The following is a 15,091-nucleotide window of genomic DNA, read 5'->3' as shown; positions in this document are numbered from 1 at the left end:
TTTTGTTTTAATAGTAATAGGATCTCTGTCACCCAGCCTGAAGTGTGGTGGTACTACTGGGCCCAGGTGATCCTTTCTCCCCAGCCTTCTGAGCAGCTGGGACTGCAGGTGTGCACCACCACACCCTACTAATTAAAAAAAAAATTGTAGAGGTAAGGTCCTGCTGTGTTGCCCAGGCTAGTCTTGAACTCCTGGGCTCAAATGTTGCTCCTGGCTCGGCCTCCCAAAGTGCTCAGATTACAGGCATGAGCCACCACACCCAGCCTCTTTCTGTGAATTAAAAAAAAATCATAAACCCAAGTGTACTAAAAAGTTATGTGAAAGTTGAATGGTTAATGCCTTCTTTATTTTTCTATTACTCTTGTAAACTACTAGCTTGTAAATCTAAAACATTTAACCTTTAGTGGCGTTTCACAACCATTAACAATGTTTTTATACTATAATGACATGGGAAAATGCCTCGAAGGCAATGCTGACCACAATATATGAGTCTTAAAAGTAAAACTCAGTATATAATATATATAATATATTTTATATTATATATTTTTATATATAAATATATAAAGATAACTTATATATATATAAAATATACATACATAGTAACATGCACATTATAGAGAATCCTGCCCCCTTTTTAAATATAGCAATTTGGCAAATGATCAGATGTCAAAGATTGTGAAGATTTCAGTTTAGTATTATTTATAAATGAGAAAAGCTGGACCTCTTTTCTACAAAAGGTTTTTTTAAAAAATTAGCTGGGCATGCTGGCACATACCTGTAGTCACAGCTACTCGGAAGGCTGAGGTGGGAAGATCACTTGAGCCTAGGAGATTGAGGCTGCAGTAAGCTGTAGTCATATCACTGCACTGCAGCTTGGGTGACAAAGTGAGACCTTGTCTCAAAAGAAAGAAAAATAAAAAAAAGACAACTGGTAAAAACAAACATAGGACTAGTGATACAGTTATTTATCCTCTTATATACGTATTTATAAAATAACTTTGGGTCTGAGCATGGTGGCTCAGGCCTGTAATCCCAGCACTTTGGGAGGCTGAGGTGGGCGTATCACGAGGTCAGGAGTTCGAGACCATCCTGGCTAACACGGTGAAACCCCGTCTCTACTAAAAATACAAAAAATTAGCTGGGCGTCGTGGCGGGTGCCTGTAATCCCAGCTACTTGGGAGGCTGAGGCAGGAGAATCACTTGAACCCGGGAGGCGGACGTTGCAGTGAGTCAAGATCGCGCCACTGCCCTCCAGCCCGGGCGACAGTGCCAGACTCCGTCTCAAAATAAATAAATAAAAAATAACTTTGACATATGAGCCCTTTAGTCAATTTATATGAACTTTAAAAATCATCTTTTATGTACTTCAGAAGAGGGAACTTGGGTAATAAAAATTACGTTAATTGAAGCTAATAATTATTTACAAAGACAGTTCTCACGATCTATGCTAAGTGCATGTTTGCAGTGCACTTTGCATATATTTGCTTATGCCACAATCTGTTAAAACTGAGTATTAGCTGTTAGGGAAGCAGAAAGGTGTAGCATATTTAAGTGCTTTTGGAAAATATATCCCATATATGTAAGCCTAAACATGAATAAATATATTTCTTGATTTAAACATTTAGCTTGGATATATTTTATACTGGAGGATTAAAAATGTTAATTTATGTTTCATAAAAGCTTTTATTGAGGCTCTTGCCAATAAACCATTCAGTGATTTCACCACGGAGTTATATGGTAAAAAGAGTTCACAAATTTACACTTTCCATTAGGATATAAATCATGCAGCCCTCATTTTTGGATTCAAAATCGCCTTTTGGATGTGTGTGTGTGCACATGCTGTTGAAATCAACTTTGCAGCCTTTCTTTATTCCATTAAAGGCTGGTATCAGGATGCTTGGCCAGAAACACACAGAGCCCTGTTAGCGAAGAAAACTGATCGTTTCGGTTTTAACATAGTTCCTATTCTGGTTTTATTCAGGCCACTGAAGTTTGAATACAGAGAAAACGTTGCAAGGTAGAAAAATGAGACCTACTCTTCATTCAGCAATTCGAATTAACACATGGAATGGCATTTTTTCGCTACCTCATGGATATATTTTTTTTCTTTACAACAGTACTGTGACATCGGATTGACGTTGAATACTAGGATTGGAAAATCAGTTCAAGTGTGTGTGTATCTGTTCGCGATAGTAAAAAGAGTTAACAAATTTACACTTTCCATCAGTATATGAATCACGCAGCCTTCATTGTAGAATTCAGAATGACCTGTTTGTAGTCCTAGCTTGAACATTTGGACCTTTCTTAGGCACTGCAGTTTGACCAAAAGCATAATAAAATTTAAGTTATTTCCCAAAGGTGGCCAGGCATGGTGGCTCACGTCTGTAATCCCAGTGCTTTGGGAGGCTGAGGTCAGGAGTTCGAGACCAGCCTGGCCAGCGTGGTGAAACCCCATCTCTACTAAAAATACAAAAATCAGCCACACATGATGGTGTACACCTGTAGTTCCTGCTACTTAGGAGGCTGAGGCAGGAGAATTGCCTGAAACGAGGAGATGGAGGTTTCAGTGAGCCGAGATTGTACCACTGCACTCCAGCCTGGGTGACAGAGCGAGACTCCATCTCAAAAAAGCAAAAAGTTTTAGATTTGAATGCTTCCGTGGGTGTTTTTAAAGGTTTCATTTTTAAGTGTACAATTCAGTAGTTTTCAGTATATAGCCTTGTACAACCATCATCATTATATAGTTTTAGAACATACTCGCAAAAGAAACATCATCCCAATTAGCAGCCACTTTAGGTTTGCCTGTTCTGGACGTTTCATGTAAATAGTGTTGTATAGTATGTAGACCTTTATGACTGACTTCTTTCATTTGATATAACATTTTCAAGTGTAATATTATATCCACATTGTACCATGTGTCAGTATTGCATTCCTTTCTATTGCTGAAGAATATTTTGTTGAATGCATAACAACACATTTTGCTTTCTGCTCTTCAGTTGATGGGCATGTGGGTTTCTACTTTATGAGTATTATCAATAGTGCTTCTAGGCTGGAGTGCAGTGGCACGAAATCGGCTCACCACAGCTGTGCTCCGCCTCCCAGGTTCAAGCAATTGTCCTGCCTCACCCTCCTGAGTAGCTGGGATTACAGGCATGCACCACCATGCCCGGCTAATTTTGTGTTTTTAGTAGAGACAGGGTTTCTCCATGTTGAGGCTGGTTTCGAACTCCTGACCTCAGGTAATCTGCCTGCCTTGGCCTCCCAAAGTGCTGGGATTACAGGCTTGAGCCACTGTGCCTGGCCTGAATAGTGCTTCTATTAAGAATCATGCATATTTGTGTGCAAGTTCCCGTGTTGACATGTTTTCATTTTCTTCAGTAGATTCTTAGGAGTAGAATTGCTGAGTCATGTGGTACTTAAGTCTTCTTTGGCCACCATAACAAATTATCATACACTGGATGGCTTAAGCAACGAAAACTTATTTTCTCACAGTTCTGGAGGCTGGAAAGTTCAAGATTAAGGTTCTTTTCAGGGTTTGGTTTCTGGTGAGAGCTCTCCTCCTCTTCTCAGTGTACCCTAATTTTGTAGAGAGAGGGGATGAATCAAAGGTGGGAGAGCATTCTGGTGTCACTTCCCTTTCTTCTAAGGGCACCAGCTCTGTTGGATCAGCACTCCACCCTTATGACTGCATTTAACCTTAATCACCTCCTTAAAGGCTCTGTCTCCAACATGGTTAACATAAGGAGGGGGTTGGGCTTCACATATGAATTGGAGAAGGGGCGGGGAACAGTTTCGTCCATAACATATGGTAACTGTCTCACATTTCGAGGGACTTCCACCAGGGTACCACTTTAGCCTTTAAGAATCGACAGCTTTTTTTTTCCTTCAATTTGGAAATGGCATATGTTTTAGATAAGAATAAAAACAAAGGAGAAACGTGAGTTCTTGATTGATCTTCAGCTCATTTGCTGGGCTTTCATGGTCTAATATTCACTCTGGGTGGAAATAATAGGGGGCCCTTCTGAGAATGAAAGGGACATGATTACTAATCATCCTGGGACAACAGACATATTTTGGGACAGAGCCTTTAAGGAGGTGATTAAGGTTAAATGCAGTCATAAGGGTGGAGTGCTGATCCAATAGAGCTGGTGCCCTTAGAAGAAGGGGAAGTGACATCATAAGCAAATATGGGTGAATTGTCACTCTATCAGCCAAGAAGAAGGAAAAACTATTGCCAGTTTTAGCTCCTTCTCTCTATGACAAGTCCCTAAGAGGCATATCAGTTATAAAGTCAGGGACAGGGTTAACGAGAAATGACCCATCTTCCAGTCTGCCCCATTCCCTCACATATAAAAAGTGTCTTGAAAAGGGGTGATAGATTGCATAATTATATCTCAGTTACCCACATCAATAGTTGTGGGTTCTAAATGTGAACATAAAGTGGTTGAAACTAATCACTTAGTGATTGAAACTAAGGGGTGGCCTGTTAATTTTTCTAATAGTTACTTGAGTTAAACATTTTATTTCTTCCAGGGAACAACAAACCATTTAATCTTCAGAGCAACTTAGACTAAAACACTTTCAACTGTGCTGAAAAACCTAGAAGACAGACCATTTTTCCCATCCTCTCATTTAAAAGGAATTGAAGAAGACATAAAATGGCAGAGGTTTAAGGTTACTATTCAGGATGACTGATGATAATTCAGATGGTAAAATAGAAGATGAATCGCAAACCTTCTTTACCAGTGATGAAGATGGAAATACACATGCATACAACCCAAGATCACCACCTACACAAAACTCCTCAGCCAGCAGTGTGGATTGGAATTCTGCCAACCCAGATGACATGGTGGTTGATTATGAAACTGACCCTGCTGTGGTTACTGGTGAAAATATTTCTTTAAGCCTTCAGGGTGTTGAAGTATTTGATCCTGAAAAGTCTTCTAGTGATTTCTTTAGTAAGCAGGTGTTAGATATGCATAAAGATTCCATTTGTCAGTCTCCTGCACTTGTAGGTACCGAGAAGCCCAAATATCTGCAACACAGTTGTCATTCCCTAGAAGCAGTTCAGGGCCAGAGTGTTGAGCCATGTTTGCCTTTTGTGTGGAAGCCTAATGACGATTTGAACTGTACAGGCTACTCTGCTTCCTTGGAACTAAACCAGACATTTGATATGACAGTGGATAAAGTTAACTGCACCTTTATATCACGTCATGCCATCGGAAAGACTCAGTCCTTCCACACCACTGGAAGCCTGCCACCAGCTGGTAGGAGAAGTGGAAATACATCTTCTTTATCCTATTCCACTTGGACATCTTCCCATTCTGATAAGATGCATGCAAGAGAAACTACTTACGACAGAGAAAGCTTTGAAAACCCTCAAGCCACACCATCAGAAGCCCAAGACATGACTTACACAGCATTTTCTGATGTGGTGATGCAAAGTGAGGTTTTTGTTTCAGATATTGGAAATCGGTGTCCACGTTCTTCAGGAAAGGTCACCAGTGAGTACACAGATGGATCACAGCAAGGACTAGTTGGAGAAAAAGAGACACAAGCTCTAACACCAGTTTCTGATGGCATGGAAGTCCCCAATGGTTCTGCCTTACAAGAGTTCTTTTGTTTATCCCAAGATGAATCCAATAGCGAACCACATTCACAGAGCTCATACAGGCAAAAGGAAATGGGCCAAAATCTGAGAGAGACAGTGTCCCATTGTCTTATTGATGATGAATGCCCTTTAATGGTGCCAGCTTTTGATAAAAGCGAAGCCCAAGTGCTGAACCCAGAGCATAAAGTCACTGAGACTGAAGACACACAAATGGCCTCCAAAGGAAAGGATTTGGAAACCCAAAATCGTACCTCAGAATTGATTCTAAGTAGCCCGCCAGGACAAAAGGTGGGCTTGTCATGTGGACTGACCTGGGATGCAAATGATATGGTCATTAGCACAGACAGCATGATATGCATGTCAACACCAGTCCTAGAACCCACAAAAGTAACCTTTTCTGTTTCACCGATTGAAGCAACAGAGAAATCTAAGAAAGTGGAGAAGAGTAATCGAGGGCTTAAAAACATACCAAACTCGAAGGAGGCACCTGTGAACCTTTGTAAACCTAGTTTAGGAAAATCAGCAACCAAAACGAATACCCCAATAGGTTGCAAAGTTAGAAAAACTGAAATTATAAGTTACCCAAGACCAAACTTCAAGAATGTCAAAGCAAAAGTTATGTCTAGACCAGTGTTGCAGTCCAGAGATGCTGCTTTATCTAAGGTCACACCCAGACCTCAGCTGACCGGTGCCTCATCACCCTCATCAGTGGTTTCCTCAAGACAGCCAACAGTCTTGAGCAGAACACCAAGAGCTGACTTGAATGCAGACAAAAAAGCAGAAATTCTAATTAACAAGACGCATAAGCAGCAGTTTAATAAACTCATTACTGGCCAGGCTGTGCGTGTTACAACTCATGCTAAAAATGCTTCACACAGGGTTCCAAGAACAACATCTGCCGTGAAATCGAATCAGGAGGATGTTGACAAAGCCAGTTCTTCTAACTCAGCATGCGAGACCGGGTCCGTTTCTGCGTTGTTTCAGAAGATCAAAGGCATACTCCCTGTTAAAATGGAAAGTGCAGAATGTTTGGAAATGACATACGTTCCCCACATTGATAGGAATAGCCCTGAAAAGAAGGGTGAAAAAGAAAATGGGACATCTATGGAAAAACAAGAGCTGAAACAAGAGATTATGAATGAGACTTTTGAATATGGTTCTCTGTTTTTGGTAAGTAATATATACATTTTTTTGCAAGCTTCAGAGAACTGTGGAGAAAACCGAGATGTGTTAGCAATTAGTTATCTGTCAGTCAATAATATTGCAGAACTAGGTGGGCAGATGTACATTTAGTTGTTAATTCATTGTCTTGTCAGTATGTATTAGGGTGTTAATAGGTTTCAATATAACAAACCTGCATATGGGAAAAAAAATCCTCAATGTCAGTATTTTGTATCAAGTATCACCATTCTTTTTAATAGTGTGCTGAAAAAATGAAGCTACTTTAATATTTTAGTGTAATTAGTAGTTTAAATGCCTGATACAATCAGGTTATATTTTATTTTTCTGAAAACGTTGGGTTGTCAACTTTAAAATGTATCGGACAACATTTAAGAAAGGGCTTGAGAGTGCTGGTAAACATGTCAACATAAAAATAACTCCTGGACTCTTGTGGAGGTGGCAGCTCCGGGAAGTAGAGCCCTCTTGTATGAGCAAGAGCGTTCTTGATTTTTCCTCTGACCAGCTAAGAATGATTTTGGACAAGTGATTTTTTGAGACCCAAAGATGAAAGGATTGGCCCTAGTGGATGTGTGAAACCTCTTGTACTCTTAATGTATTAATTCCTGGTACATAAAATAAAATATCTTTTACTCATGTATAGTGAAAAACTAGTATGTTTTCCATAGCACCTGTCTAAAATATTTGGGGAGCACCTAGAGACTGCTATGTAAAGAATAAAGAATTCACATGCAGTGTAAAGGTGATTTTCCTTTAAACATGCATGTATTTTTGAGAATAGTGTGAAGAAATTGGTTTTCTGAGTTTTAAAACATTTGACAGGCCACTGTTGGCCATTGGGTGTGTGTCCTCGGCCCTATTTTTGGCAGTGGGGACTTAGGTGTATTTTCAGCCCCAGACAGGCTGTCCTTGGGTGCCTGTCCTCTGGGTCAGGAAGGGAGGTAGGTGCCAGGGGAGAAAGGCAGGTGTGACACAGCCAGCCTGTCCCTCGGAGGGCTCATGGCAAGAGGAATGAAGCACATGGAATAGCAAGTGCGGAAGAGCTGACTTAGGTGTGTGTCTTCAGGGTGCATAGGGGCCACACAGGAGGGAATTGTCGGGTTCCTTTAGAAGACAAGGTTAGGAAAGACTGAAGATATTCTTGATTCTCTAAAACATCAATTTAGACATGTTTGGGTTTTAACAACCAGTCTTCTCTGTTTGGAAGAAGGGTATACCACAGTGATTTCTAAACTAATAAGTTCATCCATAGTTTCAAAACTCAGGTTTAGTTTTTAAGTTATCTTAAAGTCAAACTTAGAAAACTCATTTATAATTTTAATTTTTTTGCAAAATTAAATTACAACATGCTCTTAATTCTAATCAACTTTCTTAGTTTGGCATTTATAGATATACGTAGAAACACAATGTTTATTCTCTTGATATATGGGAGACTTTTTTTGGTGTGTCAGTCCCCAGCTACCAAAAACGCATAAAGTTTTTTTTTTTTTAAATGACATTTGTCTTGAGTTTAAATTGGTTGTGTAATTGTGTAATTTTGAAACTAAAAGTTTTCCTGATTTGTGTATTTAGTCTTAGGGTTATATTGCCCCTGTGCAACTTGAAAGCCTGTTCTTCAGGCTCCCGATGTGGTATTGAAGTAAGGTGATAGAATCATCAGGTTGAAATGGATCCTAGTACATCTTGGAGAAGCAGCACTTTTCGCCTTAGGAATCTGGCAATTAGGATTCGTAATTAGATATGAAATACTTTGTAAGTCCTGAAAGGTTGTCCCATATTCGCAGTGCTGTCACTTTTGCTTGACAACTGGCATAAAGGACTTACTCTTTTTTCTTTTTTTCTTTGTTTTTCCCTTAAAGATGGAGTCTTGTTCTTACTCTGTCCGCAGGCTGGAGTGCAGTGGCACAATCTTGGCTCACTGCAACCTCCGCCTCCTGGGTTCAAGCAGTTCTCCTGCCTCAGCCTCTGAAGTAGCTGGGACTACAGGCGTGCACCACCACATTCAGCTAATTTTTGTATTTTTAATAGAGACGAGGTTTCACCATGTTGCCCAGGTTGGTCTCGATCCCTTGACTTCATGATCCGCCTGCCTCAGCCTCCCAAAGTGCGGGGACCACAGTCGTGAGTCACCGCGCCCGGCCTACTCTTTCTTCATGATCATGTCTGAAGCACCGTGCTCTCTGATTTTGCTAGTTTATGTCTTTCACATTTCCATGACTCTGGGAAGGAGGATGGGAAAGTATCTGGGAGACCCTCATAGGCCACTGGGCTTTGCACTTACTGTAGAGAGCTGAATGGATTCGCTGAGTGTTTTCCTGAAAAGTGAACGTCTGTTGGTCACTTCAGCAGCACTCAGAGGCTCTTGTTGCCCTGGATTGATGAGGAGACCATCCTGGAGGGATGTTAATTTTCTTTTTCTTTGAGATGGAGTCTTGCTCTGTCACCCAGGCTGGAGTGCGGTGATGCAGTCTCAGTTCACTGCAACCTCTGCCTCTCAGGTTCGAGGAATTCTCTCACCTCAGTCTCCCGAGTAGCTGGGACTACAGGCGCATACGCCTGGCTAGTTTTTTGTATTTTTGTTATAGATGGGGTTTCACCATGTTGGCCAGGCTGGTCTCAAACTCCTGACCTCAAGTGATCCGCCCGCATTGGCCTCCCAAAGTGCTGGGATTACAGGCGTGAGCCACCACACCCAGCCGGATGTTCATTTTTACTGTTGCTCTGTTGGCCTACCTTCGACCTTGAATTTACTGAATCCCGAGGCTGCCTGCAGCTTCACAGCTCTTTGGTGGTCAGGGTTTATCTGAATCGTTAGAAAAGTTTTTATTTGGAAGAAGGCACTTGATTTTTATTTGAAACAGGGGGCTTTATGTAGCTTCTCACAACAGAGGTTATGTATTCATGATAGCGTGTGAGATAAAGAGAGTGGAGACTTACCTAAAAGGAAAGGAATTGATGTTTATTCAGTCCTTGCTCTGGGTCGGGCACTTTGCTCAGGTGCCTTAGGTATATTAGGTTGTTTAATAGGCCTGTAATGCTCAGGTGCTTTACATACATTGTTATTTACTCTTCCCAGTAACAACAGGGCAATTGTTGTCGACATTTTAATACTTCAGCCAGGCCACTTAAAACTCACACAGCTGGTAAGTAGTAAAATTGGACTTCACATGCAGAGCCCTCGCTTGAATCCTGGCCTTTTCTGCTCCATACACCGTAGGGTTTCAAAATTTTTGGAATGTTGGCTCTGAAAGGCAAAATAAGTGATTTGCTGAAGATTCACTTTTGTAAATTGGTGAGAGGTTTGCATTACTTTTTAAAAGAAGGTTTTCTCTGGGAGATTAACTTTTGGGTTACTTTTTAAAAGAAGATTTTTCTCTGGGGGATGAATTTAGCCAGCTTTCATTGAACCTAGCCAGAGACAGAAGATCTTTGTTAGTTTGTGTACAGTCGCTTGCTTTTCTTGGCCAATTCTGTATTGTTCTCCAGTGCCAAAACATGACCTCCAGCTGTTCTCATGGGTGACTGGCCTGCTAAGTTATTGTTGAATTCACCTAATGTATGAATTCTGCCATCAGCATTGGGCTTTATGTATCTCTATTGGAAATTAACACTTGTGCTTTATTAAAGAAAGAAAAGTGATGGTGGGGAATATGCTGCTTTACAAGCACGGATTTTGGAGTAGTTTCAATTTGTAGCTCCACCATTTACTGAGCAGAGTGACCTCAAGCAGGTTACTAAGTCTCTGTTGGGCTCATTTGTTCTTTGTGTCAAAAAAAAGCGTCAAACTCTGTAATATATTTGAAGAGATTTATTCTGAGCCAAATATGAGTGACCAATGGCCCATGACACAGCCTTTAGGAGATCCTGAGAAGATGTGCCTAAGGTGATCCAGGTACAGCTCGGTTTTACACATTTTAGGGAGACATGGGACATCAATCAGTACATGTAAGGTATACATTGGTTCTGTCTAGAAAGGAGAGACAACTGGAAGTGGAGGCAGTTTCCAGGTCACAGGCAGATTTAAATATTTTCTTTTTTTTTGAGACAGATTCTCTGTTGCCCAGGCTGGAGTGCAGTGGTGTGATGTCTCGGCTCACTGCAGTCTCTGCCTCCCGGGTTCAAGTGATTCTCTTGCCTCAGCCTTTTGAGTAGCTGGTTTTATAGGTGAGAACCACCACACCCAGCTAATTTTTTTGTATTTTTAGTAGAGACGGGGTTTTGTCATGTTGGCCTGGCTGGTCTTGAACTTGTGGCCTCATTTGATCTGCCCGCCTTGGCCTCTCAAAGTGCTGGGATTACAGGTTTGAGCCACTGCCCCCAGCCTAAAGATTTTCTAATTGGCAGTTGGTTCAAAGAGTTGAAGACCTGGAATCAACAAAAAAGAATGTCTGGGTTAAGGTAAGGAGCTGTGGAGACCAAGGTTTTATCATGCAGATGAAACCTTCAGGTAGCCTGCTTCAGGGGGAGTTGATAGTAAATTTTTCTTATCAGACTTAAAAGAGTCTGTTCTGTCAGTCGTAAGGTCTATGTTGATGTTAATGCTGGTCAGCTGTGCCTGAATTCCAACCTGGGAGAGAGTATAATTATGTCTGACTCCCCCTTCCTTTCATATCCTGACCTAGTTTTTAAGGTTAACCTTGGAATGCCCTTGGCCAAAAGAAGTGGTCCTTTCAGATGGTTGGGGGGCTTAGAATTTTATTATTGCTTTACATTAATGTAAAGGGAGAATGCAAATTATAGTTTGATGTTGGAATTCACACTGTAAGGCTCAGGCTCCCATTTCCTCTATGTAGAATAGAAACATTTATTGGGTGCCTACTGTGTATTATGTATATGGTGATGATTGTTAGGGTATAGGGAAAAAAGAGACCCTGTCTAAATGTAATGCCTAGTGCAGTGGGTAATACTGATGCAGGAGTTTTTCTCAACCCCTTTGTAAAACTTGCAGTGGGGGCACCCCATTTATTCAGCCCGCCATGCTCAACCTCTTGCGGGCAGGAGTGTTTGGGCAAGTGAGTACAGGATCCAACCAGCCACTTTGAGTGCCAGCAGGAGCAGGCTCTGTGTGGGCCCCACAGTGGTGCCCAGGTGGTGGTGTCTGTGACCCCCAAAGCCCCAGAGGGCATGTTACAGTGCTCTCTTGGCTCCACCATCCATGGACAGCGGTGTGTCATCAGCTCAGTGGGCCCTTTGCCTCATGGTGTGGGAGAGCTGCCCTCCAGCAGCGAGGGCAAAGGGTCATTGTGACAACCTTTTTTGGGTACCCAAACTTGGTCCCAAGCTCTTGTCTGCTGTCCAAAAAGAATTGGGTCACATGGACACTTGAAGGATGGTGGAGGTGGATAATTTTATTTAGCGATGGAAGTGGCTCTCAGCAGAGAGGGAAGCTGAAGAGGCGACAGGACGGGCAGATAATCTTCTCTGAAGTCTGGCCGTCTCCAGTCAGCTTTTCTCCAAAGTTAAGCCATCTCTCCTCCAAAGTCCAGCTGTCGGTCTGCCATCCAAGTACTAACCAGGCCTGACCCTGCTTAGCTTCCAAGATCAGACGAGATTGGGTATGTTCAGGATGATATGACGGTAGACTGAGCTGTTCTCTGAAGTCTCCAGTTGATACGGTTTGGTTGTGACCCCACCCAAGCCTCGTCTTGAATTCCCACATGTTGTGGGAAGGACCCAGTGGAAGGGAAATGAATCATGGGGGGCAGGTCTTTCCCATGCTGTTTTCATAATAGTGATTAAGTCTCAGGAGATCCGATGGTTATTATAAGGGGGAGTTGTCTTGCACGAGCTCTCTTTGCTGCTGTCCATGTAAGACATGTCTTGCTCCTCCTTGCCTTCTGCCATGATTGTGAGGCTTCTCCAGCCATGTGGAACTCTAAGTCCAATTAAACCTCTTTCTTTTGTAAGTTGCCTAGTCTCATATATGTCTTTATTAGCAGCGTAAAAATGGACTAATACATCAGTCAAGCCGCTTGTGTCCTCTACCGAGTGAGTCTGGGGTCTTTACGGGAATGGGATGTGGGGGCGGGGCAGGCCATGGATAGTTTTGGAAAAGGCAACATTCGATTGGTAAAAAGACATGATTCAGAAAGAACTAATTAGGAGAGAGTGGGTAAACAGGGATAGAAGTTCTCACTTTGACCGCAGGTTTCAGGGGTTTTGCCTTGAAGGTGGGGTTTTGCTGGGGAGCTGCCCCTGTCTGCCTAGAATTTCTCTGCCTCCTGCCTCTATGAATAGGAGAAAGTAAACCAGCAAGGGTGTGTTGATTGCTAAGTTGGGAGTGTGAGTAGACTGCTGTGCTGCAGGAGGGGGAAAAAAGTGTGGTGATGGGTATAGTTGTCAAGGAAGGCTTATAGGGGACATCACATGTTGTCACTAGCTGGAACTTGAAGGGCAAGTGTTCTGGGTAGAGGAATACCACGTACAAAGATGAAGAAATATGAGAACATTTTCTCATTTAGGGGACTCTAGGTAGTAGGTGTGAAGGGAGCTGGGTGTATAGAACCCTGAGCAGTAGGGAATAAGGTGAAGAGGATGGCAGGGCCTCTCATGTGCAAAAGGATTGCTGGGCCTTGTGCAGAAGAGATGTCATCTGAAAGACAGACGGAAGATGTCTAACCCTATTTGAGTTAGAGAGAGATTGCCCTAGCAGGCAGATAAAAGATGAATTGAAAGCTGGAGAGACCAGAAAGATCCTGATGACATGGTTTCAGTAATCTTGGTGAGGAATAACAGCAGATGGAAAAGAGAAATAGCTTTCATTGTTGAAGCTGGGTGCCTGGGTATGTTGTGGTGAACATGGGAAGAGATAAGTTTTGAGGTAGATAGGAAAGTAAGTTTAATTTTAGAAAATGCTTCACGTTCTTGTTTTGTAAACTGGGGTACAATAAACCTACCAACTTCACAGGATTCTTATGAGGGTTAAGTGAGTTGATACATATACTTAGAATTTAGAATAGTATTCTATAAGGGCTCTAGGTTAGTGAGTTAAGTAGAGTGATATGGTTTGGCTGTGTCCCCACCCAAATCTCATCTTGAATTGTAGCTCCCATAATTCCCACGTATTGTGGGAGGGACCTGGTGGGAGATAATTGAATCATGGGGGTAGTTTCCCCCATACTGTTCTTGTGGTAATGAATAAGTCTCATGAAATCTGATGGTTGTATAAGGGGAAACCCCTTTTGCTTGGCTCTCATTCTCTCTTGTCTGCTGCCATGTAAGATGAAACTTTCACCTTCCACCATGATTGTGAAGCCTCCCCAGCCACGTGGAACTATGAGTCCATTAAACCTCTTTTTCTTTATAAACTACGCAGTCTCAGATGCGACTTTATCAGCATTGTGAAAATAGACTAATTCATAGAGGTACTTAAAGGATGCTGAGTTGGAAGGTGAAGAGGAAGTTAGGTATATGGGAAACTCAGGAGAGAGTACTGGTTGGACATGTGGATTTGGATGTAGCAGTGTACGCGTGGCAATTGAAAGAGCAGCCAGAATCATGTAGGAAGAGTACATGGTGAGGAAAGAGAACAGGGCCGAGGCTAAGTCTTCATGAAGACTAGCTGTAATAGTCTGTTCTCACATTGCTATATAAAGAACTACCTGAGACTGGGTAATTTATAAAGAAAAGAGGTTTAATTGACTCACAGTTCCACAGGCTGTACAGGAAGCAAGGCTGCAGAAGCCTCAGGAAACTTACAGTCCAGGCCCAAAGGCAAAGGGGAAGCAGACATGTCTTGCATGACTGGAGAAGGAGGAATAGAATGAGGGGCAAGGTGACACATACTTGTAAACAAGCAAATCTTGTAAGAACTCACTATTAGGAGAACAGCAAGGGAGAAATCTGCTTCCATGATCCAGTCACCTCCCACCAGGCCCCTCCTCCAACACTGGGGATTGCAGTTCCATACAAGATTTGGGTGGGGACACAGATCCAAATTCTATCACTAGCCTCCAAAAGTAAAGAAGAATAGGACCCAGAAAAGGAATGCCCAGACAAGTAGAAGGAAAACCAGGAAAGAGCTTTGTCAGGAAACCAGAGAATGGAGTTGTTAGCGCTGGATGCTGTAGAGAGAGCGCCCAGGGAAAGGATTGAAAACTAGCTTGAATTTAACTTGTGATACTGGCAATCTTGAGTACATTCTCACTAATGGGTACAAAGGCAGAATACGGTGAATTAAAGAGTAAGCCATGAAGAGTTTTAATGGCTTCATAGTAAAAATGAAAATTGAATACAGTCAGCCCTCTGTATCTGTGGGTTCCACATCTGTGGATTGAGCCAACCTTGCATTGAAAATACTCA

General features: G+C 42.1%; 2 protein-coding genes across 7 annotated transcripts in view; both read left to right on the top strand.

Annotated features, from left to right (window-relative positions):
• LOC144330572 (uncharacterized) overlaps positions 1-6,687 on the top strand; it is an 83,546-nt gene extending 76,859 nt beyond the window's left edge. The window contains exon 3 of the mRNA XM_077942763.1: positions 4,534-6,687. Within this exon, the coding sequence (XP_077798889.1) occupies positions 4,534-4,574 (41 nt within the window). The 3' untranslated portion in view covers positions 4,575-6,687. The remainder of the gene's footprint in view (positions 1-4,533) is intronic.
• MTUS1 (microtubule associated scaffold protein 1) overlaps positions 4,530-15,091 on the top strand; it is a 114,154-nt gene continuing 103,592 nt past the window's right edge. For 3 of the 6 annotated variants that reach the window (XM_077943105.1, XM_028852376.2, XM_015144827.3), the window contains exon 1: positions 4,534-6,781. In XM_077943105.1, the coding sequence (XP_077799231.1) occupies positions 4,688-6,781 (2,094 nt within the window). In that variant the 5' untranslated portion in view covers positions 4,534-4,687. Of the gene's footprint in view, positions 6,782-8,634; positions 8,845-15,091 lie in introns of those variants that run through there. The other 3 variants (XM_015144825.3, XM_015144828.3, XM_077943107.1) reach the window with 3 other exon arrangements.

The sequence above is a fragment of the Macaca mulatta genome, chromosome 8 (genome assembly GCF_049350105.2).
Source record: "Macaca mulatta isolate MMU2019108-1 chromosome 8, T2T-MMU8v2.0, whole genome shotgun sequence".
NCBI classification, from domain to species: domain Eukaryota; kingdom Metazoa; phylum Chordata; class Mammalia; order Primates; family Cercopithecidae; genus Macaca; species Macaca mulatta.
This window is presented reverse-complemented; position numbering and strand designations above follow the sequence as displayed.